The sequence below is a fragment of the Equus quagga genome, chromosome 16 (genome assembly GCF_021613505.1).
Source record: "Equus quagga isolate Etosha38 chromosome 16, UCLA_HA_Equagga_1.0, whole genome shotgun sequence".
Classification (NCBI taxonomy): domain Eukaryota; kingdom Metazoa; phylum Chordata; class Mammalia; order Perissodactyla; family Equidae; genus Equus; species Equus quagga.
The window spans coordinates 67828734-67856529 of NC_060282.1; the positions used below are offsets into that span (position 1 = coordinate 67828734).

At 41.0% G+C, this 27796-nt stretch overlaps 1 protein-coding gene across 8 annotated transcripts in view; it reads right to left on the reverse strand.

Annotated features, from left to right (window-relative positions):
* The window catches only part of NCOA2 (nuclear receptor coactivator 2), a 267879-nt gene that overhangs the window by 48528 nt on the left and 191555 nt on the right, over positions 1-27796 (reverse strand). For all 8 annotated transcript variants that reach the window (XR_006885610.1, XM_046642258.1, XM_046642263.1 and 5 more), the window contains 5 exons: positions 12034-12137; positions 7906-8083; positions 4966-5154; positions 2810-2911; positions 2373-2516 (listed from right to left, as the gene is read on the reverse strand). Coding sequence is in view for 7 of the 8 variants with exons in the window: in XM_046642258.1 (XP_046498214.1) it covers positions 2373-2516; positions 2810-2911; positions 4966-5154; positions 7906-8083; positions 12034-12137 (717 nt within the window). In the remaining variant the exon portion in view is untranslated. The remainder of the gene's footprint in view (positions 1-2372; positions 2517-2809; positions 2912-4965; positions 5155-7905; positions 8084-12033; positions 12138-27796) is intronic.

The window sequence follows — 27796 nt, forward strand, 5'->3', positions numbered from 1 at the left end:
AAGGCAACCAACCACATTCACCACTCCACGAAATTGCCACGGGAGGGAGAGACTGCTGACACACAATGTGGATTCTGATTTCTTGGTAAAGGTTCACTTTGAACAATTTCCCTAATGAAACACCTCTGCGGTTGCCATTAGATGCAGTATTGAGCTATTACTCTCTGCCATCAACTGCTGCATGAAGTTCCTCTGAAGTGGCAGGACTGGAAATAAGTTACTGTACCTACGTTTATCTTGCTTTGGACAATAAGTGTGCTCCTAAAAGGTAGCATGCATACAATTTTTATAATAGGACTCTTATTTCCGATGGCTCATAATTTCAGAATTTTATCTGCCTTGGCTAAGATCCCTTAGGATTTTCTATTTCCATTCGGTCCACACCAAGCATCTCTGCTAACAGGTATGTGTGAGCACGCCCCGAGCACACTGAGGAAGGGCCTCCATTTTAACAAAGCCTTCCAGGAGATTTGTATTTAGTGCAAATGATCACCCCGATCTTACCTACTTCATACATTTGGAGGGAATGTATTTCATACATTTGTGATTTTCTTTCAGTGGGTCCCATCTGTTTAAATCCAGCACAGTGCCTGGTCCCTCTCTGTAAACCCTTTGGTGGGCCATCAAGAAGCCACAGAGTTCAGTGTAGGGCATTGCTACTCTGGGCCCAAGGACACTGAACATGTTCGCTCCTGGTGATTTCTTAGTCTTTGTTGTTACTACTCTTTTTATTCTAAACCAGATCTAGTCAAACAGTAGGTTACATGCTGATTTCTCTCAGACATAGCATCTTTATTTCCTCTTATTGTTTCCAACTTGAAAAATGCTGGGAGATACAATTGTTGGATTACGTGCTGATGTCTAAGAAATAAGGATGAATAAGATGAAAAGAATGAATAAGAGGAGGGAAAAATAAGGGAACAGGGAGGGAGGTCATTTACTATGATTTGTACTTTTCTATAAGTGATCTTAAAAGCATGAAGTTTAAACATACAAACATGGCTGGTAAAATGCCAAGGTCACAGATGCAGTTTCAATGGAAGATGACAAGCCGAAACTCTATTTTCAACGAGTTACAATTTTTTTCTCAAGGAGGCGGTTTGCCAAGCTGAGTTATGAGGCACAGTGCACTGCCCTCGTCCCTCACGGGCTGTGGGGCCCTCTCTGGCAGTCCCTGTGCATCTAGGCCTCGTCACCCAGTTCCCCCCGCCAGGACATAAAGTGCCCAAGAGAGGAGAATTAAAAGGCCAGGAGAAGCGCTGGCCTGGTGACACAGCGATTAAGTTCATACTTTCTGCTTTGGTGGCCCAAGGTTTGCTGGTTTGGATCCCAGGTGCAGACATGGCACCACTTGTCAAGCCATGCTGAGGTGGCATCCCACATATAAAGTGGAGGAAGATGCACACTGATGTAAGCTCAGGGCCAATCTTCCTCAGCAAAAAGAGGAGGATTGGAGGCAGATGTTAGAGAGGGAAAATGTGTCCCCATCCCCAAGGAGTACTTAGTAAGTGCTAAGGAAAGCAATTTTTCCTTTGTTTTTGCCAGTTTAACAAAAACCCACAATGCACGTGAGGAAAAGTGATACTGTGGACAGGCCTTTGGGAGCAGCAGAGCAGTGACTGCAAGGATGGGCGTCAGATTAACCTCCGGCACTGACACTCACTGACCGACTGCTCGGGAGCCATCATCTCACCCGTGTCAGCATCCTCAGCGATAAAGGAGGGCCACAGTGCCTAACTCACAGGCGTGCTGTGCGAGTCGGTGAGATCACGCAGAGAGGGACGATGTCAGACACCGGCCAGGGGCTCAGTGAAGGCTCCTATTACTACTGAAATACGACTTTGAAGTCTCGGGTTTAGTTCCAGCTGTCCTAGCAGCTCATCGTGGGACCTCGGACAAGTCACTTCACCTCTTTGGGCCTTCTAGAAACACCCAGGCAGTCTTCAGGATTCTACCAGGAATTCACTTGCTCTTGCACACTGCATTTCCTTCTTACTTCCGGATTTTCCTTACGATTCAGATAACATTTCCTTTGATATAAGATGGTACCTTACTTTGTTGTCTTACACATCTAGAAGCCTTAGGATCAAAGAAAATGACCTCTTGCCTTTTCCTTTCATCTGTCTGCAAAATCATCATCTGTTCTATCACTGTCACTGCACTCTTCTGTCCTACAGGTTCTCCTATTACATGTCCCTTCAGAGGGCAACATTTTCTGGGCCAGATAATGCACGGACATACGAACACAAAAGTCAACAGACCCAAGGCCCCTGAGATGAACTTCAGGAATTACCGTTTCAGAGAAAGCTCTACGAGGACACACTAACTTAGCAAAATCAAGTTCAAGAACACCACCATTTGGAGACGCTCACCTTCATGATGATGCCTCTTGGCGTGGGACACCGACTCCCCTTCATGCTGTGCGTGGAACTTCTGGATGCACCTTCTCACCAGGTCCTCCCAGCCAGGCTTCATGGCTGCCCGCATGCTGCTAGTATCCAGTGAAGTGATCTTGCCTATTAAATAACAGCAAGCGTTAGACCTACGGACTGATCTATTATTTACAGAAATAATTAAATTTTAAAGAGATAAAAATTTATTTATTTAGAATAGGTGGCACAAGTACATGGACCCAAAGGGTAGACAGTGAAAATCAGCGTTGTCCACCCCCGCCCCTGCTCCAGCCCCTCGATGCTTCCACCCCAGGGGCAGGTGCCTCGACTGGCTTCTTCCCAGTCTGCTAGACACATTCCTTGCGTTTGCGAATCTGTAAGTGTTCTAAAATGATTTCCTTGGGAAGAAAATTCACCTTGGAGATCCTGGCGAGTAGTAAAACTTTCTGACGAGGTCAGGACTGGTCTTTCCTTCATGGGAACTCTTCTGGCCACGCAAATCAAGCAGGACTGCAAATCTTCAATCACAGACATTTGTGGTCACCATATGAGGCTTTTTTAGTGACTCAAACAGGCTCAAATGTATTTATGACAGCACAACCATGTAAACCAATAAACGAGAGAGTGACAAAGTACCAGGTCCCTCTGCTGCTCACTGGCTTCATTCTCTCCTCAACGGAAGTGGGAAGCAGCCAGCGGAGAGGGAAGAGGCTGCTGCCCAGGACGAGCTGGGGGAGCTGAGCATAAAGTACCGAAGTACCCGGTACATTTGATAAAAGCATATGCACCGCACTCGAGTTAACACTCTGAAACCACCTCCCAAGGCTGGGGAAGAATGGAATCAACTGCTATGGTAACAACCAGTGTAATTCAGAATAAAGCACAAAAATGATGAAAACTAAAATCTGCACTCTGCTTGGTCAAGGGTTTGCTTCCTGAGTTTTTGGGTCACCAAGATACTCGAGAATGCTGGATAAAAATCTCTGAAAAAAATAGTCTCTTCACATCTTACATCATCGATTCATCATTGTTCAGCTTTAAATTTGGGAAAGAATTTCTTTAACTATATCCAGTAATAGCTGGTATCACAAAATTAAATGTGATCCTCATTCTCAACACAGTAAAAGCTAAATTTTTGAGCACTTCCTGTGAGACAGACACCTTTCTGGGCTACCAATTCATTTACTCCTGTTCACAGCTCTGTGAGGCAGGACTAGCATTCTCTCCATTTAACAGAGCAGAAAACCACAGCGCAGAGTTTAGGTAACCCGCCCAGCATCACGCAAAGCTGGTGAAGCCAGGACCTGACCTGAGCACCCCACGGCTCAGAAACCCCACTCTATGCTACACTGTGCTAACATCCAGAATCAGATTTTAAATATACAAAAAATGTTCAAATATACTGCACAATATCATAAATTATTAGATTATATAGATCAGCTTTATCTTTTTTATATTCCTTTAGAATATCCTCATAGATGGATAAAACAGTAGCACTTACTCTATTGTATAAAAGAGAATAAAACACCTGACATTCCACACCTACGGAAAAACTTAACTATGAAAAACTATGTACCATCTATGACAGCTCTGTTACTTTCTTTCCAATAAAATTTAAAAATTACTTATATATATATATTTTACAAGGATTAAATAATTAGTATTTAATGCCAGTCATGGTCAGGCATATGCATTTAATCCTTATTACACCCTGATACCAGTATTGTTGACTTCACTTGATAATAGAGTAAATGGATGTTCAGAGAGGTCAAGGAGTTTGCCCAAAGTCACAGAGCTGGTAAGCCATTCCATTCACCAGCGGTCCTCAGCTCTTCCCCTTCTGCTCCACATGCAGAATGCCCTCTTCAGCACTGTCTCATATGACAGGGAGTGCCACTCAGCAGTGTGGCGTGGCTTGCTTGGAGGGCAAAGGGGTTGGTGACCACATGAGCATCTCTCTAAGGCAAAGAGCATAAGAGCTTACAGTGTGCGACCCTCTCCACTCCCCACTCCCATCTCTGCCCTCTCGTAAGCATCCTTCTATTACATATTCTGCACCCAGCATCCACAGATAAGGTACCTGGAATCCATGAATCCCTCAAGAGTCTATGAGAAATGTTGCTCGTACCTATGTGCATTTTTCTAGGTTTGTGGTTCACAGCTTGCAGCAGACATTCAGAGGAGCCTAGGGTCCCTGGGAGGGTCAGCCCTAACCGGGCTGCTCCAGTAGGGCAGCCACTTGCTACATGTGGCCATTTAAATGTAATTTTAACAAAACAGAAAACTCATTCTCCCAACTGAATTACTGACATTTCAAATGCTCAGCAGCAACATGTAGCTAGTGGCTGCCGCACCGGCCATTGAAGATATGTAACGCTGTTATCACTGCAGAAAATCCTACTGGATAGTGCTGTTTTACAGACTTAAAAATTGAATTTATCACAAAAATTGTTAAGTAGGTAAAAAGAACAAAGAACTTTCTGTGGCCACTAATTTTAGATTATTAAGCATGAAAGAAATAGCAGAGGAATAAGCAGGCAGACACATAAAACATCCTCGAGATCGGCCGTACCTTCTCCTTCTTCTTTGATGGACTTTGGTTGAGAGACAGCAAAGCACTGCATAGTTTCATACTTCTGATGTGCCTCCTGGTTATCGTGCCCTTCCTCTTCGGAGTCGGGTAAAGGCTTGACCAGCATCCGACAGTTGAAGGTATGGCTGTTCCGCCTAGGAGGTTCGCCAGCCCAAGAGCCCCCATTCACTGAGCAAGGCAAAAGTACGCGATGTTACAAAGAGACTAACATCAGACTCACTGCTGCCCAATTACCAAAACTGTGTAGGAAACATATGGTTATTTTACTTTTAGATAATGTTTCTACTCTTCTCAATAATTTCATAATCTAGAGGGGAAAAAATTCTTGGGTTAATGTTTCAACAACTTGAGGAAATTCTTGGGATTTTCAAATGTCTTTTACGCTTCTTACTCTTCACACTGATCCCTGCCCTTCAGATTAAGGCCTTGATTATTTATTACTAGAATATTGTAGTTCTCTATTTTCAGGTTTTCCTAACTTTGATTTCTTGGAAATTCAGTTCAGTCTACTTGCGTTCCAGTTTTAGCTATGGTACCCCCTGCTCAAAAATCTGTACACGGCACCAACTGTAGCATGCAGTAAATTCTTTAAAGGATTTGGACGTGATGCAGTCCGGAGTATGAAGACCCTTCAAACTGATAAATCAAATTCTCACTACTCAGCCCCATCTCATCCATCTAACCACACTGCCCAGCACAAGCCTCCCTCACCACCCTCCTTCCCCAGTGCCACATGGACACCTCTGCTCCTGCTACCCTATCTAAACATCAGGCTGCCTCGATTTCTCCCACCCAAATGTACTCATGCTCTAAGACAGAGATCCTCCACACACTTGACCAACTATTCGAGGCACCCACACTGCTGCTTCTTACAGATCTTTCTTTTCTAAAATTTTACAGAAATTTTAGCGCATATTCTGTCACTTGGCTCTTGTTGGATTACTCTATTGTAGTCTTTTAAAATTGTTTCACGTATATTTCCTCAATAAGACGGAAATATCCTTGAGGATACACTGCTAACGTGATTTATTCCTTTTCAAGTGAAAAACTACTTCATACATCTCAAGAAAGAGAATGAAAGAGGAAAGACTTCATTTTTTTGGGAAATACATTAGAGAAATCAATGACAGAAACAAAAGAATGACTGATTGATCTGATGTCTATGGATCATCAGATCAACCTCCTCGTTCTACAGATGAGGAAACGACGTCCAAAGAAACGTTCGATTACTAGAAGAGCTGGAATTAGACACCATCCTAATTTTCATTTCGGCATTCTTTTCTTTACTGTTCCTTATGTTTTATCTAAAAAATATTAGAACCAGTAGGACAATGAAAGAGGGGATTAAAAAAAGGGCCAGTTATAAGATAAGCAAATTTATTCCCAAAAGTCACTAGTTAGAACACACTTAAAAGGACAGCTAGGTGTTATGGTGAACCCAACGCTAAACCCACAGCCACTGGGCTTTCGAGGAATAAAAAAGGGAACAAACCCTAGAAAGAAAAAGGACACATCAAGTTAATTGCAAGAAACTGTTTTGGAACTATAGCTAGCTTTATATGTCTATGCAGGCATTTGGGACGTTTATTTCTCCATCAGCATTCTTAAAACCTTCTTTCCATAATGGAGACTACATAGAGTAATCAAAGAAAAAAGAGTTCTTATTAACTCAGGTTAATAAGTAATTTGAAAGTATAAAAAAGTACAATATAAAGTAAGGCAACGAGCTCTTTAGACAAGTGAATTAATAATAGTGAATTATTAAGTATAGGTCCTTTGAGAAAGTCATAAAATTACTGAAGAGATCTGAAAATATTAGTGACTTGAAATAAGAAATCCCATTTTCTTGTTCATTTACTAGAGAATGTAATAAAAAGAGCTCACATGGTACTCATCTATTTTGTATTACTGTTGCAGTCACTTTGAACAAAGGGGTGTCACATCAAGGAAAAGCTAGCCATAATGGGGTTTGGAGGAACCTTTTCCTATTTACTGCAGTAACAGTAAGATCAGCTAATATAAATAGTCTTAAGAAAAAGAACAGAAGTACTTGCTAACTCAGGACTTGACCTTATTCCGTACTAAAATACGCACTTCTTTTTATCCGTGAAGACGTTCTTAGCATCATCAGTTTAAGTGAGAATATTAAAAAAAGAACCACTTAGTAAGTGGGAAGAGCAATACTTCAGAGCAGCATCTAAGGTGGGCCGATGCTGTGAATCGCTCACTTTAAAATATGGCCCCTAATAATCGAATGCACTCTGGACAGCGTCTCCAAAACAAGAGGAAGAATGCAGGAACCCGAAGCAGGGAGAACAGGGAAGGGGGCAGCATCTGCTGACGACACCTGAGGAGCCACTGAAGAGTCTGGGAATTGAAAGAGCCCACTTAGGGCTCCCAGGCTGATAGCATCTGAACCTCTACACGCCACTTGTTCCTGAACATTTTATTTTTAGAATGTTGTATACACCCACATACACGCTCTTTTCACAAGCAGGATTCAAAATAAGTTGAATCTCAAACTCCTCATGACCTTCTACTTCTTAGACAGTCGTGGAGAAAATGGACACAACAGTCAGCGGGCTTTGGATAGCGTGGGAGGCAATTTGGCACCTTCTCAAAAAACAATAACAAAACAAACCCCATGAAAACAGTTGTCATATGAGTGCTGTCCATCTGAATTATTTTCATGTACTTAGACTACAGGATCAAAACGATCATTCACTCAAGATTAATATCTGCAGATGTCCTATTCTTCGTGACTTCTAAGCTCAAATACTTAACACAAGCATTTCTAATCAACCACCCAGTTACTCTTATCCTCACTTGACATAATAAACCTCTATTTTACCCCCTCCAACCAGGACAACGCGTGTATGGGGAGGAGAGGAAGGGGAGACCCAGCAGACAAGCATTTACCTATAGACTTTGGCAGCAGGTTTTTGACAAATTCATTGTGGTCCCCAACGTGCAGGATGCTATAAACACTTTTGTTCATCAGCTCTTCCTGGTTATACCTTAGGTACTGTGTCACATTCTCTGAAACAAACACAACGTTGCCTTCCAGGTTCACTACAAAGAAGAACCCATCAAGGGCCTAAGGGAAAAGGCACAAATTATGTCAGAAAGGACACAACATTAACTCACGTGCAGTTTAAGAAGCCAACGACCCCTTTAAGGCAAACAATTCACACGTGGAGAAAAAAAGATCTCTCTTGCTCCTCTCCTAGTTTTCAGAAACAATTAACACATTTTTCTTGGTGAAATTATTCCATCTTAGTAAGTAGGAGAGAGCCTAGATCAGGGTTTCTTGTCACAAACTAAATGACAAACACTACCTCTTGTTAACTTATCGGGAGATAATTATCGCCAAGCAAAAGTGTTCAGGCCATTTGTATTTGCAAAATTAGACTAATGTACCCCGTAGGGCCAAGAACAACTTTTACGTTACCTACCCAACACAAAGTAATTTCGATGTATGGTTTCTCATGTAATACAACGGGAGGAAGGGGTCATTGATAATTTTCCCTCAGTTTAAGGATAAAGGCCAAGAAAAACCCCTCGAAAATTTTAGTTCCTTTAAAACTGCCAGGGTTTAAACAAAAAGAATTGCAGATGATCTCAGACCTTGAAAGGAGCATCAGCCCCATACCATCTGGTGTATATGGGCAAAGGGTCTGGGAAGTGTGTCTCTGACATGACAAACCAGTCTTTCAAGGGGACCTCAGGCTAGATGCAGTCAGCACCGTCCGAGACCAAAAGGGACTCAAGGTTTTGGTTTATAACAGTGAGAAGTGGACAGTGAACTAACTGTGCCCTTCTGTATGACTTGTTCTCCAGATTGTCAGGATGTAGGCAAATCATCTAGATAATGGTATTTTTCCTGCAATGGGTGCATAGCCTCATTCTCTGTTGTCATTCCAATCTCAACTAGGGAAGGAGACAAAGAATCTAGGATCATTTCAAGAATAAAGATAATAAAGCCTTGTTACTGATCAGGCATACCTTGAAACAGGGCCACCTGGTCTACCCAGTTTATGCCACAGTTTCTTCATATTATGTATTTACTACTTTTTTTTTTTTTTTTCAGAGGAAGAGTCTCCATGAGCTAACATCTGTGCCAGCCCTCTTCTCTTTTATAGATGGGTCGCTGCCACAGCATGGCTGATGAGTGGTGTACGTCTGCACCCAAGATCCAAACCCGTGAACCCAGGCTGCTGAAGCAGAGTGCACTGAATTCAATCACTAGGCCATGGGGCTGGGCCCCTTTACTTTTTTTTTTTGTTTTGAGGAAGACTGGCCCTGAGCTAACATCTGCCACCAATCCTCCTCTTTTTGCTGAGGAAGACTGGCCCTGAGCTAACATCCATGCCTATCTTCCTCTACTTTATATGTGGGACGCCTGCCACAGCACGGCTTGATCAGCAGTGCTTTGTCTGCACCCAGGATCCGACCTGGCAAACCCTGGGCCACCAAAGCAGAATGTGCAAACTTAACCACTGTGCCACTGGGCCAGCCACCCCCCCTTACTATTTTTAACATGAATGATGTTACATGTACATACTGATATAACTATGTGTATAAATGGGGCAAAAGTGTTTACTTTTGCCCTAATTTGTTTTTTTTCTTAAGTTATTATTTAACAGCCTCCTATTTTGTGAGCTTTCTTTGAATATATTCATTTTTAATACTATTTTCATCACAAAACTAAGTTCTCTGTCAAATTAGAACTGACCATAAGGTATTAATGAAAAGCTCAAAAAAAAAAAAACCTGACTTGGCTTTAAGCTCTTCTTAAATATTGTCAAGTTTTCCTAATGGTATAAACAATATGCAGGCAAAGCAGGACTATATGTAAAGGTTCTCCATCACAGGTTGGCACCAACCCTTGGACACCTTGTGTCAGCGTGTGTACAAACGTGGGTGTCTGTGAGGGGGGACAGGAAGTCCGTCAGCTGATTAGTTAGGTACCAAGGGTCCTTTTAAACTCATTGCCTTAGATACACATCCAACAGGGATTTTCATAGTCATATGACCTAGAGCTCGCTTCTGAAAGTGCACGCAGCTTCCTACCACTTTGTACCATAGTAAAAAGACTGATTTGTGGCATAATATAACCAAAAGATGCAATTGTTTCATCTTACAAAACTGTGTTTTGTTTAAAGCTCACTATGATATGCTCTGATGAAAAAAGCTGACATTTGGTTTGGTTGCCTAGCAACCACTATGCTATGATGTAAGCATGAGTGTGCATCTATGCCTGGGAACAGCTCGATGAGAACAAGCTTTCTCTGCTGAAACGATGACACGTAAACGGAGATGAAGACTTCAAACTCAAAGCTAAAGTCGCTCAATTCAAGCACTGCCTCTCTAACATATTTAGAACCACAGTCCTGCTACACGGGTCCTTGCTCCAAGCACTGAATTCTCAGAAGACTGTTTAGAAACAGCAAAAATGTTGGTTTGATTTGATGAGATACGGCCCACAACATCCAGCAATCTCACTTCTACAGTTAATGAACTTGCTCTCAAAGGCCTGAGACACAGCCTTGTGGTTACTCTGAGCACTTCTTTTCTAGAAGCCTCCAAAGTCTTCTCAGGAGTTTGTACCCTGCTTTAACTTCCTCCTGACACAAGGGATAAACATAGAAATACGGGAATTTCTAACTGTAATAATCTAGATTACCATAATTTTCAAGTTGATTTTGTTTATAATTCAAAGGTTTTTCCACAGGAAGTTATCTACTTTCTTTCATCTAATTCTAAATGGTCCACCTAGTTAGAGTTTTCTCATCTGCTTCAGAGAACCAAGCAGAAGTAGCATGCTGGCCTTCCGCTGCCTATTGACTCTGGAAAATCAGGTTAAGTGTGTTTTCGCTTTTTCACTGAAAATTGTAGCTGGATGTTTTCAAGGCAGCGATTCGAGAAAAATAAGCAAAGGACAACACAGGGTCAGTGAATGGGCCGGCCATCGGGTCCAGCCCCACGGAACGAATTTTGTCACTTCTAAATACAAAGACTGGTCAGACAATCTTTAAATTCTTTCTGTCCCCCCCTACCTTCCAATTATATGGTAGATTTTCATGGAATTAGATTTTCTGAAAATAAAAATTATCTTATGCACTCACTGAAAAAAAGGGGCGATTATTGGTTTCCTTTGCTTTAAAAATCCTAATTTCTTAGCTATGTCTGGCAGCCGCAGCCAGCTACGTGATGCCGCAATGACAGCGCTGCAAAGCTTCTGGCCAGGCGGTAATCTTCAATCTCATCTTATCATCAGCACAGTAAATTATCCTGAGAACTGACATAATTTATGTCTCAGGGCCCCTCTGCTTCTTGTTATATATTCACTGACATTTTTTCCCTCATCTTACCGTAGCCTACATCTTGAATTTTAATTTTGGAATAGGTACAGCAAAGCACTTGGTACTTAATATCTTACCAGTTAATAAAATAGGAAAGCTGGACTTTACAAATTCTAGACAGTAGTCTGGTCATAAAACTTCCTAAGGTTAATAAAGAACAGGCAGTTAAGACCAACCATTACACTGTGATGTTTATCTTAAAAGTTCTGCCTACTACTTCCATTTTCATTTTATGAGATAAATACACTAGTTTGAAGTGGCAGAAATAAAGCATAAACCTTCTTTTGGTCCTCAAATTTTAACAGGTTTATATAGGCATATGTACATGGCATATATAAAATCTAAGAACTTGGGGAACATTTCAAACTAAAATATATTATATCACAGAATTTAACTGAACTCATGAACATGGTTTTCCAAAATGAATGCTCAACTGGTAGTTAAAGCCTGCGGACTTACATTCTAATCTAGTTAATTTATTTCCACATTGTTAATTTGAAATGTATGTATCAGGAGTCAGAGAAGAGATAGTATTAGTAAGCTCAAGAGGTCAGCAGGACTTCAACCTTAAGAGTGAAAATTAAGTGTGGATTATCCTGAAATCACATTCACTTAAAAATCGAATGTAATCATGTAAACACCAACAACACTGAAATAGAGAACCCAAACGAGGATGTGGTACCTCGAGCATCATGGGCCCCAGTGCATCCTTGTCGATGACGCCCTGCCCTGTAGATGACACGTCTGACTTCTGCACTTCATCGATGTTGGCTGCTGCTGCTTTCTCTGCAACAAACACAAGTGTGGATTAAACGGCAGTGCTATTTCAAGGGCAGAGTGACATGGAAACACTTTTATTGTAATGATTTTCAAAATCTCTAATGGGATCAGATATGGCTGTAAAAGAGTCAGAGTCCACCCCCACCGCTACTGAATAGGAGAAACGGCTGGAAGCAGGAGCCAGAACGTTAACTTTTCACCGCCAGAACCTGTGGCTCAGATCCCCTCTCAGGCTGCTGATAAAATGAGTTTAGTGGTTTCATGCTAGTCCCTCACAAGCATTTTTTTCTAGATTACAAAGCTGCTATATACTTTGGCACAATTAGTTTCTACTCAAGAGATTCCCCAAACTAGGATAATGAGGGTCTGATATTCAGAATTCAGTAGCATAACCAGAGACACATTTGCACACATTTGAAGAAGGAATAAACACAAGTCCTAACTTGTTACAGCTGCTCCCACGTGACACTCTCTAAGTCCCGCCTTGACTCTTGTACTGGTCCACTTCTTGTCACATTCACATTTAAATAACCAGAAAGATCTGGTCCCTGTCTTGTTGAAGATGCTTTACAATTTAAGGCAGAGAGGAGAGGTGCCCTAGCAGGCACCCAGAGAATTTCAACGTACTAGTACTTTTATCTAGTACAGAGGTACATAATATGTGCTGCTGGATTAAATGTGAGAGGCAGCTTTCAGGCCCACAAGGCCCGAGAAGACATTCCATTACGAAAAAAATCTCACAGAAGAAACAGATGCACAGTTATCTATATACATGTAAACTAGTTATTTCAAGAACACCAAAAAAAAGTCTAAAGCATACTGGATACATATCAACAACTTGCTAGAAAACAACACAAAGACAACGTGCCAATTATGTCTACCTGAATAAATTATATCCTTGTTTACACTGCATGTTATCATTGTAATTAAATGCAAATAAAGAAAACTGTAAATCAATTTAGTAATCAGAATCAACCTGTTTTCGGGATCTTGGTAAATTTTGCTTCCTTTTTTGTAAAAAAGATTTTACATAGTATTTTGAAAATCCCTAAGCTTAATTTGTAACTGAGAACCTGGTGAATAATTAGGAATTATGCAGGTCCTCCAAATCTTGCCATTTCCATGACGGAGAGCTTCCACATGTATGTTTATCTGAGGAAAAGGGAAGATGACCTGTGTGGTTCAAGTCTAAGCTCAGCCACTTAACAGAAGTATGAGTCACAGCAAGTCACTTTGACTTTGTAAGGCCTTAGGACTTGCCTTCTGTAAATCATGGACTGTGACAGGAGTAAATGAGACAAGATGTAAAACACACTCTCAAAACTATAAAGTAGCTTTCAAGTGTAACTTCCTACTAGCATATTTGTGTTTACTAGGTTTTCCTTCCTGAGCTCCAGATGGAGTAATTTCTTTGCAGAGCTTATCATAAGCAGGCTGTAGCAGCTTCTCCATCGCTCTCTACATTCCTGCTCACCTTCTTAGATCTAAATAGCTGTGACCACCTATTAAGAGAACTGCTGTCTGGCAGCCCTTATAACTCAACACTGTGAGGATCTGTTGTGCTCACTTCATTTTTTTTTCTCGCTGCCTTCCCCAGCTCTTGACTGCGAGGTCCCTTAACGTTGCCCCCTCTGCAGGCTTGGTCTCAGCCCCAGTCCTCAGCCAGTCTTAACTGAAGCAGGAAATATCTCAGGCTCTCCAGACACCCCCCACCACACACATGCAATCCCCATTCTGCTAGAATCTTTTTCAGCACCAAATATACTCCAAATAATTGCAGGTGGGTGTACTATTCTTTTTTCTTTGCCAGGTCACTCTGTAAGGCTGTGGATTTCTCTTCAGTTTCTGTTCATCTTCCTGCCCACCAGTCCAGGGACAGGACCTGTTCGGTGCCATCACCTGCTGCTTCGTCGCATTTTCAGCTGGTTTAACAGCCCTGTCTTGTGAAGGGTTAGGGCCTAAGGATCCCTGAGTTTCATTAATACTAAAATCTTAAAACCCATATAATGGATATTATATATTTATGTGGTCCTACTGCCTTCTTATTTATTTTTTGCCTTTGGTATTGTGGGAGTCAGTGGGTAGGAACAATGGATTAACATCCCACAGAACGAGTAATCTGCAGCCTTTCCTCTGCCTCCGAGCTATTCCCAGGAGTATCATGCTCCCATCAGTGACATCTCTGTAGCAGCACTGATTCCCAAGTTGGAATGGATACAGGAGAAGACCTTCCCTGAGACGGTCTGTCAGAACGTGCAGATTCACAAGGTCTTCTTTGCATGAGATTCAGACACATCTTCCTAGGAGAGTATCCTGTCCTCCCCACCTCCTGCAGAGACAATCACAGTCCATGAAACAGTACACTGTCCCCACCGGAAGGTAAGTTTCATGAAGGGGTGCCTGTGTCCATAACCTCAATGGCTAGCAGTGTCCCTATTTCAGAGTAGGTTTTCGCTCAATATTTGGAGGCTGACTGACAGACTAGTCCCACTGCTGGTACTTATTCCCAGAAATACAGGAGCAACTAGAATGGAGGGTGGGTGGAAAAAGGAACTGATTTTCCTCTTTAGGCCCACCGGCCCTCCTGGTGCCAGGGAAAGAGTGGAATAGGTGGGCAGGACCAACATGGGAAAAGGGTTTCCCGAGGAGAACTGGTCTTAGATAGCAATCGTCTTGTCTTGCCTTAGTCAGTAAGTTTCTAGGCATCTCATGTTCTCTCAGGGTCCCAAGTTCTCCTGTCCGTCCACTGTGACAACTGGTGGTTTTATTCTTTTTAAAGAATGGACTTAATTTAGATTAATGCCGGGGGACAGTGAGATATGAAGCAACAGCTGCTAATCACAAGGGCAGCTCCGTACCTATTGCTGTTCGCTGTACAACATCAGGCTATTTGTTGTGAGATTCTGATATCATAGTAGTAATAAATTACTGGTTTCTGTGGGGTCTATAATAATGCCGCATTTTAGGGCAAAATAAATACAAAATAAGAATGTTTGTGATAATCCATTTCTGAGTCTTTTAAAGACAATATACCTTGTGAGATATTTATATTTTGAGGATCTGATCATCTGATCATGTCTCAGGATCCAAAAGTTTCCTAAATTCATTCATTAATATTCTGTGGAATTTTCAAAACTCAAACTTAGAAAACCCAATCACGCAGCTTCCTAAACACTGATAACCTTTCCTGACGGGTTATTCTAAACATTCTAGCAACACGCTCAGGCACTGAATTTTGGACTTTTATCAGAAAATATGTAGAATGAGGATCATCTCTGCACAGCATTTTCTTTTCTTTTCAGGAATCTATGGATCAGATACAATTTAGGGCGAGGGCCCAAAATTTAAAGTAGGAGATGATTTAGATCTGATAAAACCAGTGTATGGGTTCTACTGGAAAGCCTGAATAAAAATAATAACATCCTGAAAAAGCATTTGTAATAATAAAACATGCCATTTTTTTCTCTTTATAATATTCAACTGATAAATCTTTAAAAGGAGAAAAGAAGTAGCTAACAAGAAGTCAGAGAGAACGAGTGGCCAGCTCGAGCCATCGATGGGCTCAGTCCAGCGGGGTCCGTGAAGGGGTCTCGGGCATCTTGCTGAGCCTGAGGTGCAAGCAGAGTGAATAATCCTTGTCAGCTGAGAGATTACATTTAGCTGGGGGGGCAAAACAATTACAATCGAACCAAAAGAGAACAATTTAGGGCTAAACTGTGAGGAACTAACTTTAAGTTCAAAGAAGAGATAAAAATGGCTAGACAGAGCTGAAAATATTTCACATGCATTGTAATTGACTTGGATGGCAAAGCGAGGCCCAACAAGGAAACTGCTGGGAAAGGGTGTGGCGTCTGGTCCCTGGAAATCTCAGCCTGGCCTTTGGAAACCAATGCTAAGGAACATTGGCAAAACGTCTGTCTAAACTGCAATTCTAGGAATCCCTGACTAAAAATGAAAACAACAAAAATTTTCACAAGATCAATTTGAAATTATATTAGTGGAACACATGCTTTGAAAGAAAACTCTGAGTCTGTCTATTATTTGCAAGAAAACTTTCAAAATGTTGCAACACTAACACAATGCTATCATATGTATTAAGAGAATGGGAAATTTTCACTATCGATGGAGTCATTAAATAAGAGATAAAGGGCAAAGAATTTAGGGCCTTTCACTCCTGTTCTCACTTTGGAGATGTGCATTTTCCAGAAAATTTGTCATTTATTATTCAATTCTGTATCGAATTTGTGCTTTGACACTTTCTCAATATCAAAAAGAAACAAATCAATAATATGCACTGATAGAAAACACCCAGAAATATGGTTTTCCCAAGGTAATGGGAATCTAAATTAAACTGGCCATGAATTTATGCTATTTGGGTACTTTTCATTAAGTAATTCCTACCTTTGTTCAATGTTCAGTTGAGCCTTAAAATTAAATATGAGGAAGCAAAGGCCTCCTTTGAGATATACTGTGTTGACTGGACATACACCGGCATCTTCATGGAGCATTTCAAAAATGAGTACGCTGTGTTTGTGTAGCAGATATAAATAAGCCTAAATCCTTAGATTATTTATACTTCTGTAAGTACAGGATTACTATACTAAAACACACTAATATTTTTAAATTAGACAATTTTCTCAGCGGTCACAAATTATATTTACTTTTCTATATTTTGCATTCATTAACTATAAAAATATATTCTGTTACAAAAATATCCTTGAGGAAACTCAAGAGTAGAAGGATCAGCCCAGAGTTTCCTATAATTGAACCCTTATAAAATCTTATTATTACAGATGGAACTGTTAAATCAAAGAAAGATGATAAAATTTAATTGTTAAGCCTACAAAAAGATTTCTTCTCCACACCTAGCCTTCCATTTCTTTCTGCTGCACTTTAACCATTAAAGTTATCCTTTTTAAAGATTATGACCTAAGATAGTAACAATGAAAAGAATAATTCTACCCTTTTCTTCCTCACTCCCTAAAAGACAAAATATCATAAAATAGCTATGCTCTTTTTAATAGCACAGTTTGACACAGCAAAGCTCAGATTAGAGAGACTGTCTAAGGATGCCCCTATAATCTTTCCCCAAGTGTCCCTTCTCTCCTGGGTGGCTACTGGGAGAGCCATTCCATCCGGTTCCTTCCTCCATTTGCCGGCCCTCCAGAAATCCGATACCAATTAATTAGATTTCCAGTTTCAAAGCAAAGAACAAAACCCCATCTCTTCGGGGACTGTGTTAAGAGGAGTCACACCACAAACTGGGGGAAAATCATTAATATTATATCCCATATGCTTTTCTTTATAAGTAATTATTATTCATGTTTTCTCTTGGAACACAAAAGGAAGGGTGAAAAACGAAGCATCTGATCTCTAGAAATACAAGTGATTTAAAAAAACAAGAAAAAATGGGCATTTTTTGAAGCAGCTGGATTAAATTGCTCTTTATCATTGTCATCTATAGGCACAAATTTAAAGCAAAATTTGTTTTCTGGTGAGAACACCAACAAATCAGAAACTGTGAGACTAGTAAAAATTTTATTTATCTTTTAAAAAGTACCACTAGCTATTTTTAAATTATGAAGTGGTGTTTTCAAAAAAAGAGTTTACCTGTTCTTCTGAAACATTATTTATTGATTTCTGGTGACTTATTGAATCTTCTAACATTAGGAAGCCTTGCCTATTTGTTTATTTGGCAACTGCACTGAGAACATACTCTCAAAAGGCCTTTGCACAAATCAGTACCAGAACGGAGTCCTCTGTCCTCACAGGGATGGCAGTCGTGGCCCAGGGGACAGCCACATAATTCCTAACTCTAGCAGCAGCGGCAGCAAGCACACTGATGACTGAGAAACCCAAATGCTGCTCATGTCTGCCCATGAGAGGGACGGGGTGGCACAGCCGTTATGGAAGAGGTTCATACACTTTTTCTTCTTTTTTTAATTATCTGAAGAGGCCGTGGAAAACTTGTGGAAGTTAGTCTATTGTTAAAAAGTCAGAATTCAAACAAATATCAATTACTCACTCTGTAAAAAGATGTCAACCGAAAGATAATCCACAGAGTATTCACACGCATACAGAAAAACTTGAGCACGGCCCGTGTTTAGATCTATCTCCCTGACACGTTCAGCCAAGGAAGAGTTTAAAAGTTATTTTTATGTTTGGTCAAGCGTGAGGATAGCTGCTTTCACTGAAGCAGTATTATTTAAAGTACTAGAATCTTTGACTAAAATGGAACCTGATACTTTATGCAGGTTTTATAATTAATTCCACTGCTTCAAAATGAGTAAAATCACTCACCCAGAAATCTATCAATTTTTCAGTAGACTGACGTCAAACACAAGTCTAATAACCTCCACAACAAATTTTAAGACTCTAGTGGGAAGACATCCACGATTCCCATCTTTTCTTGCATTTAAGAGCTGGGAGATTTCAGGTGAAGTGACTGTCAAACCTAGCAGTGGAGAGACCCATGCAGAGCAAAGAAGTCATTGACACAATGACAGGCAGTTTCGGGCCAAGCACTATAGATTAAATATTACAGGAAAAGTTATGAAGCATCTCAAAGGTTCTAGAAGGTAAAATCAGAGAATTATGCATCTGCACCCAACTAAAATTAGAAAAGCTGCCATATGGCTCCGTGAAACCAGCAGCACATTCTTATTCATTAGGAAGCATTCTGCTAACATAAAAACACAAGGCCCTTCCTGTGCTCTCCAAATGTGTTTATCTTTTCAACATTAATGCACTATATATCATCAAGCTGCTGAAATCTCCTGCCGTGCGTATTAAAAACGCGCAGCTGCACTTTCTTTAGCGGTGGGAGGGACCTCAGCCCCAAGTTGCCTCCGTCTCTTTCTGACATTGAGCTGCTTGTTACCATATCATGGTTTCTCTTCAGCATGAAGAAACAGCAGAATTAACCAATCTCAACGCATCTCCACCCAGCAAAACCATCTCACTCTGCTTCAGAGAAAGCAACGCGCTTGGTTTCATTTTCATCCATGGTAAGGTACGACTACTTAGAGGACCAATAAGCGTGCCACAAGTTTGAAACACACAGGCCCCACTTTTAAAATTAATGTACTACACTTATCGAGAGCGAAGACAGTAATCAGAATAGATTCTGGGTATAGCTGGCTAGAAAATGCTTTTGTTCGTAAAAACTCTAAATTGAATTTGCTATCACCAATACACAATTTTATTTAGTACATATTGACAGGTAAACAGATGGTGGAGAATCTTCGTAGTAAGCTGTGTGAGTATATACCAATTTGTCCACAATCTCTTTCTTTTACATAATCTAAATATGCCTATGCTGTAGAAGCTTAAATTTAAAGACAGATCACAGAAGGAAAAAAAACAATCAGACACACAGTAAAGCACAGAGGCAATGAAAGAATCTTGTTTAATCCCCTGAAACATGGCTTCAGAAGTACTGCAAGTAAATCGACTGCAAGGCAACAAGGACATGCCATTGAACTTAAGTCGGCATTCATTCATTCCCCAATGTGATAACGCTGTGTGCCTACTTGAATCTTCTCCAGCAAGGGAGTAGTGGAAGATAAAGGCAAAATAAAACGAAAACTGCTTATTTAGAGTTAATTCTGATTCATTGGGTCTGCTAGCCAGGGCTTTAGGGGTTACCTGAATAAGGAAATGGAGGAATCATAATTTGTTTAGAAGACTGAAAGGTGAGAGTAAGACTACATGAAGGCAGAAAAAAAAAATCCAGTGAGTGACAGAAATGAGAAGTGAGGCGAAGTTCTAATTCAGCACTAATTCAGAATACTTAAGGGCAGCCTCTCAAAACACTAAACTATAAAAATGAGTTATTGCTTCCAAATACATGTTAACTCAAGTCAAGGTCAACAGAATTACACAATAGGAGCACCCAAAGTTTCTGATAAATAACATTTCCATTAAAAAAATATGGAAATTATATAACAAGTTGTTTCTAAAATCCTTAAAAAGACTTTGGTCAAAGTAGTGTAAATATTTACCTCCTAAATCATTATTTGGTTTATTTAAAAAAAAAAATTTTTTGGTGAGGAAGATTAGCTCTGAGCTAGCACCTGCTGCCAATCTTCCTCTTTTTTCACCCGAGGAAGATTTGCCCTGAGCTAACGTCTGTGCCAGTCCTCCTCTATTTTGTATGTGGGACGCCTCCATGGCATGGCTGATGAGCGGTATAGGTCCACACTTGGGCCACCAAAGCAGAGCACGCAGAATTTTAACTACTTGGCCACCGGGCCAGCCCCATTATTCTATTTATTGGCATAGCAAACCTCATCTCCCAATTTTCCAACCTCACACCCCAGCAATATTATTTATTTCCCCAAATGCATCGTACTGTCTCAAGATTTCAAGCATTTTCTCAGACTGTTCCCTTTGCACAGATGGCCTTCCACCCGTTTTCTCTCAAGACCCCATCACTGTTCCAGAAGCTGATTACAGTCAAGTAAGCCCCTCCCTCTGCATTTCTGCAATGCCCAAGCCCATCCCATCATACAGCCCGCTCACCCTAGTGTTGTGAAATGACCGATCTGTTTTCTTATCTGTCCCTTTCACTGTATTGTTGGTTCCCTGGCTACAAGAGAGGTCTTCTTACTCATTGCCTGGCACATGTTGGGTGCTCAATAATGTCTGTCTTAATACTGAGCAGTTTTACAGCTGGAGCTGAAATTCAGTGTAGCCACGATCTGAAAAGCACAAATGCCTCTTTAGAGGGATCTGTTCTGCAGAATTTTACTGTATACTTACAATAACAGAAGTTTATTGTAAGCTCGGATTTTAGGAGTCTAAGTATCAGGTAGGAAAGGGATGAGAAAAAAAATCAGACCCTATGTGCTAAGAGCATTGGGATAGTTCGTGCGGTGGCCAGGCCAACGGTACGGCGTTTTGGGGAAAGAAAAGTCACCAATGCTCTTTCTACACCTGAGAGATGAAGAAAAACAAAAATAGACTAACTTTATTAATCCAGATTATCATCCAGGAAGTTACAACCTGCTTCACAAAAAAAAGGTATTTTGGACACCATGGGAGTTTTTATCAGACTCTGGGATTTTCCCAACCCTCTTACCTCTTAAGAAAATAAACCAACCCAAGAAGAGTTCTAGGAATCACCCATTCGCCTGGGGACCCAGTTTAAAAGAGAGCTTTGTCAGGTTTCTTGTTCCTCCCACATCGTGGGCTGAGAGACCTCTAAGAGTACAGTCACTGCTTGAGCCAGGAGAACCATCTAGAAAGTGGGATTAGGCCAGAGGAAACCGGGCTGAAATCCCTGGAGAGGCTGGCAAGATTCTCTTATTCAATTTTGTGCACCCAGTGACTAATAAAATTTCCCACCATAAAGATGTCCAACAAAAGCACAGGGAAGAAAGGGATGGGGGGGCATGAAGAAAAGCAAGGAGGGTTGGTGCATCTGCTCCCCACTGTTGACCCTGCCGCAAATCCTCACTTCCGCATGCTCAGGGCTTCAGTCTCAAGCCACCGCTGGACCTTAGCAGGGGAAGTTCAGAGGGCACTGAAACCAGGGCACGGAAAAGAGTGAAAACCATCCCAGGACCTGACCTTCATTTGTCCCGTGGGGCCACTTCTTCCATGCCCGGGAGTCTTCTGTGCCCCCACTTCCCTTTCACTGACGTGCATCTTGCTCTCTGATGCGGTTTATGTTCTGCTTGTCAGACCTGCTAGCTCTCCTCGCCTCACGGTCGTCTCCCATCTGGGTATCTTTTCCTTCCAGTTTTTCTTTAGACGCAGGACCTGATGCCTATGCCTCCTAAAGAGATTGCTACAGCGAGCTGTACAGATCCTCTTCTCCTTCCCTCACCGTGATTCTAACAATACCACGGGGAAGCCAAAGTTCCCGGTTTCACTTTGCCTACGAGCATCTCCTATTCCCAGTTCTCTCACTTGTAGCCTTTGCTTGAGCAATCAGAGGAGGACCTCACGAGCATGCTTTTTAAAGCAGGTGTTCCCGATTTAAAGCACCTAATGCAAGAAGCAGATAATAGAACACAGAATCATCCAATTTAGAGACCTAAGACATTAAATTATGCTAAATCATATCATCCCGGTAGAGAAAGTACAGCATCGATAACAATGCGACCACTTTGCATAAATATATGTGGTACCACAGCTCTGGCCAACCTCGGAGGGCAGGGGGAAATGGGGTTGAGGGCAGGGCACACTATCCAAGGATCAAAGCAATCAGAACTCACGGAAACAAAGGAAATGACAGCAAGGTGAGCGCAGTGTCCAAGGCCAGAGCTCTCTGTGGACAGGGTCCCAAGAGGGGCAGGGCACACAGCCCCTGCTCCCAGGGTCAGGGGGCACACGGGGGCTCATCTCCAGAACATCTTAGATCTGTGACCACCAAAATCTCTTGCAGGCGAGAATCTCTAGTAGCTAAAAATGAGGTTCTTTGTAGACCAGCTCAGCAGGTTATTTACTAAGACAAGCAAAAACTAGGTAATTTCTATGTGAATGTTTAGGGAGGAAAAGAAGTGACTCTTAAGAGAGTAAGTCTAGTCTCAGGCCCATTTCAGGCACTCTGAACGATTACTACAAGAAAAGTTTACCATTTCTTGTGACCCTGAGAACACCATTATCGGTAGTTTCGTTAGTCCTTCTCTGTATGTTTGTTTATACTTTGCCTGGTTCAGAAAAGCTTGTTTCGGTTTTAGTTGTTTTTTTTTTTTTTTTTTACCTTTTAGGAACTATGTATGGGAATGAGGCTACCTAACAGTTAAAAAAAAAATACAGCACAAATACAAAATCTGAAAAAATTTTATATACTTATTACAAGGAAACCCAGCTTGGGGAAAGGAACCCAGGTTTATTCTCCAGGGCTTCAGGAAGGAAGGACGGAGTAAAAAGTGTACAATCCTGGGTCTGAGAAGAGCTTAACAGTCAGAAGGTCTGTGTTCTCCAAAACAGAACTTTCGTGGGAGAAACTACACAAAGTATCATCTTTATATAATACAGAAACGGGCGTTTATTCTATTCAAATGCTTGAAACAGTTATGATTTGAATTCACATTTTTACATATAAAGGTGTGGGTACCCCCCCTTCCCCGCAACTAATCTCAAAATGGTCCTGGTCTTTATGCACTTGGGCTCCAGCAAGGAAGGGCAGTGATTAGGGCTGACCGTGTGGAGCAAGGTGCTAAGAGGGACAGAGCTGTTAGGAATGATTCATCTTCTGCACTAAGATCATCCGGGTACTCTTACAGGAAAGAGCTGTCACCTTAGGATGGCATCTTAAACCATCTAGACCAAATGGGAAGCAAAGCCTGGTAAAATAAAGGATCTAACTTGTTTTGAAGGCCAAATTATACGCAACCAAAGAATTTTTCAAAGCCAGGTTTGCCTACACAACAAAGAGAAACCTGATTTGTATTTGCAGATTTTCAATCCACATAGCCGAACTTTGATTGTGGAGAATGATCACTGTATTTAGGCTAAGACATTAGGTGAAAAGAAAAGAAAGACTGGGAAACATTTGGGAAATAATCTCAAAGTAGATCTTCCTAATTTTCTAAAATATGAAGTTTCTTTATCATTATCACAGTATCCGAAATTCAAAAGAGATTCTAGAAAAAGAGTTCCTAGCAAATATCCATTCGGTTATTACTATGTTTCATGATGACAATAGGAATAGATTTAAATACATCTTTCAAGTGACCCTTTAAATACCTTATGGCATGAAATCTCTCCAGTTTAAGCTGGAGGGGCAGTGAATCATCAACCAGCCTCCCACAACTATTTAAAGCAGTTGGCAATGGAAAAGAAAGCAAGGGTCAGCTTCACTCGGAAATCGACATTCCTCACCAGGCAGCAGGACCCAAAGTGACTGGTCTTAGAAACTGCGGCACCTGCCTGTTTCAAAGCCCAGCCAAAGTGTGGACAAGAGGTGATCACAATTTGCATGATGAGGTCAAAGTTAGATTAACAAAGGCTAACATTTACAGAGACCCCTACATTTGGCATCCTGACTACATTTTCTACAACAGAATCCTTTATGTATGGTCCTGTAATTCTCCAGCAAATTTTGTGAGTTAAGGGAAAAAATATCGTGATACCTCCAGTAATTTAGTAATTCTCTTGGATTTCATATCTGCTATGTGCTCTCAAATACAAGGACCATTTAAGCAGTCAAATCCACTTGCAAGAAATGTTTAAAAAGTCCTCTTATTTAAAGTCTGACAATTCTGCTCTCCAGTAAAGGTTATAGAAAAGTTTAAGCCACAGCTGAAAGACACACAGACGGTGACTGCCATGGCTATCCGACAGATAAATCAAAAAGAAAAATCCTCCGGAGTTTAATTATGATCATCCATAAAGGCCATGGAATAGATCAAAATTAACTCTCTAATTATAAATATGAAAAAGACATAATAGTAATTAAGTTACTCCCTATGAAATTAACTGTTTTAAACTAGCTTAAAATTAGTTTTGTTTTACATCTATTAGCCATAAGAGATAAGTTTCCCCACCATTCTACAACTCTTCAAATAATGAACTAAATTTTCAATTGTAATTATTCTACTTAAGCTTCCAAATGCTAGACTGAGTATTACATTGTCATCAAGACTTTAGAAAAGTTCTGCCCAATGGCATTTTGAAACAGATTTAGCATCAATACAGATGGACAGTTAGAATTCCAGAAACCTGTTTTTGGAAATCCTGCCTGCCAGTTGATGGCTTATAGGTGCAGGAGATAAAGTGGCTGAAGATGACAGATACGACAACTGGGCGGGTCCAGATTTGAGAGCCACAGCAAGAGCAGAGGGAGCCTCTCCTCTGTAGACGTAAAGCCTGGACCAGAAGAGGATGCTGTGCTGATGCCACACGCAATTCACCTGCCTCTCAAATAGACTGTCTTGGATTTGCTTTTTCAAAATGTTTTGTTTGTTATTTTTTATTGCATCGATGGACAGTGGGCTTCCCAGAGACTAGAATGGTGGCAGTTGTTAGCTCTGTATTGCCAAGGAAAATATTTGGCTGCATATAGGGTTTCCTGAGAGCAAGTTAGTACATGACCTCAATCTTTTCCAAGCTTATCATAATGCTGTACGGCTGTGCTGACTCAGCGGAGCAATCCGTAATCACTTGCAAAACGCCCCCACCCCACAGCGCTGTTAGGAGGCTTAATCACATACTACATGGGAAGCACTCTGAGCGCCACAGAAGTAGGGCGCTAAGTAACAATATTATCCTGCATTTCTAATCACAAGCAGTCTTACAAAGACAAGAATCCAATAAACCTGTTCACAAATTACAAATAAAGACTACTTTAAATAATTTAAGATAAATAATTGTATAACAAAGAAAAATGTGAAATCATTTATGTTTAACAAATGGAATGGACAGACTTCATCAGGCTAAATCAAAATGAAAAGAAATAGAACTAGACAAGTTTCTACTAAAAGAAAATTACATCCCTTTGTGATAAAACAGAAAGTGAATGAGAAACCTATAAGAAGAGCATATCTTGAAGTTATCTTGAGACGTTGCTATTAGTGAATTAAATTTAGGATCATTTCTATGTTTTTTCTACCAATAAATTTAATTTTTAAAAAATTCAAAATCAGTATGAACAGTAATAAAATTTCTTCTCTTCAGTTATCAATGGTAACACTGAACACAAAAATTTTAACTTTCATTGGAATAAAACATGAGTACTTTACTGAGTGTAAATTTCTTTCTTTTGAAAATGCTAAAATAATGCCGCATGTTTGGTTTTTCTTTTTGCCAACAGCAACTGTCTCCTAGATGGAACACCTGTTTCCTGTCCCGCTGGGCAAGCCCAAGCAGGGGAAGACGGTGCATGAAAGGCCACTCCAAGTGGGCGGTCTCCAAAAGAACAGGCCAGGCTGAGGTGGCACTGTGGGGTTCTTGGGTGCCACTACCTTTACTGGACAGTGACTGGGGCCTTCTTGGTCTCAGGTGTCATTTCCTCCAGGGAATCCTCCTGGAATCTCAGGGGATTCATTTTTTTCCCCTCTGTTCCTCCATAACACTGCCACAGTATCACTTACTACATCATATGGAAAGCATCTGATTTGATATCCGGATCTCCTCAGGATTCCCTCAAGACTGTCAAGTCCTCGAGCCAGGACTGCACTTGTCATCTTTGCATCCCCATCCTCTACTGCAACTCCTGACCCATGCAGATCCTCAAGAAAAGTGAGCTGGGGGGCCAGCCCTGTGGCCGAGTGGTTAAGTTCGTGCATTCTGCTTCGGTGGCCCAGGGTTTCGCCAGTTCGGATCCTGGCTGCTCATAAAGCCATGTTGAGGCAGCATCCCACATAGTACAACCAGAAGTCCTACAACTAGAATATACAACTATGTGCTGGAGGGCTTTGGGGAGAAGAAGAAGAAGAAAAGAAGATTGGCAACAGATGTTAGCTCAGGTGCCAATTAAAAAAAAAAAAGAAAAGCGAGCTGAGCTGATCCACACTCTGGACAAAGCAATGGAAAGAGTCCCTCCAGTGGCCTGGGGAGGCTGCACAGCATCAACTCCAAGCACAGAGACGGGACAAGGAATTTTACTTTCTAAATTTTATTTGTAATTTTGTTTTCAAAAAAGCAGTTTAAGGAAATATAAACATGATATTAGATGGTGAGGATGCCAAGATAAAAAAGACAAGCCTTGCCCGCCTGTGGGTGTTTAAGGCACACTGCCATGGTTAAGCCAAGTGCTGAAATGGGGTTAGTGGATTATCTTCTTAAAGTGTTCTGGATTTATGCAATAAAAGAAAAATGATATTTATAAATTTCTAAGTATCAGAAGGTTTTTTATTTGTTTAGCTGGGAGACTCAGCTTATTTGGAGAGTTAAGTTCAGGAAACAGCATTGATCCAGATGCTGGATGAAGAGAGACGCTAATTATCCGAGCTTTCACTAAGAATGCTTTCATCAGAGACTGAACATCGCAAGAGGTGATTACTTAACTCAAAATAAACTTCCATCAACCCACCAGGAACAATGCATACACCTCAGGATGCTAACAGGGCCTAATTAGTTCTCTGAAGTGTAGCAGCTCAGAAGAATTTGGAAATAAAAACGTGAAGGTTAATGATCTTTTATATTACCCTCTCAGGATAAATCCAATTGCCAAGGAAATTAGACTTCCAGATCTCAAAAATTCAGACTAAGACAATACTCTACAGGAATAAAAATAATTTGTCAATTTTTCAAAGTTAAACCCACTGGTGAACTTCAAAGAGAAACACCTACAATCACTTGACTGCAAAGGTGTCTGTCTACAAGGCGGGCTGTGTCTCTGTCCCTTCTCAGAGAAGGATGAGTCACTGCCCCAGCAGTGGAGCTGAGACACACACGTGTCTAGATCTTTTCTCTCACTTACCCTAACATGAAAATCAAGAGCTCAATTTTAAAAGCTTAGTTCCAAAAGAGGAGGATTTAGTGGAGCACGCGGAAAGAACCTAAGGAGGTCCTCAGATTAGTATACAGAAGAGAAGCAATATAGGGGACTTGTCCCAAGCAACTACTTACAAGAAGGGGAGCCAAGGACAGCTGGGAGAAGATGGATATTCAAAGTGACTATATTACGAAAGAGAAACACTGGGGAGGGAGGGTAAGGTGGTTCTAAAACCCAAAGATTACTTTGGGGAAGACAGCTGAGTAAGGGAGCT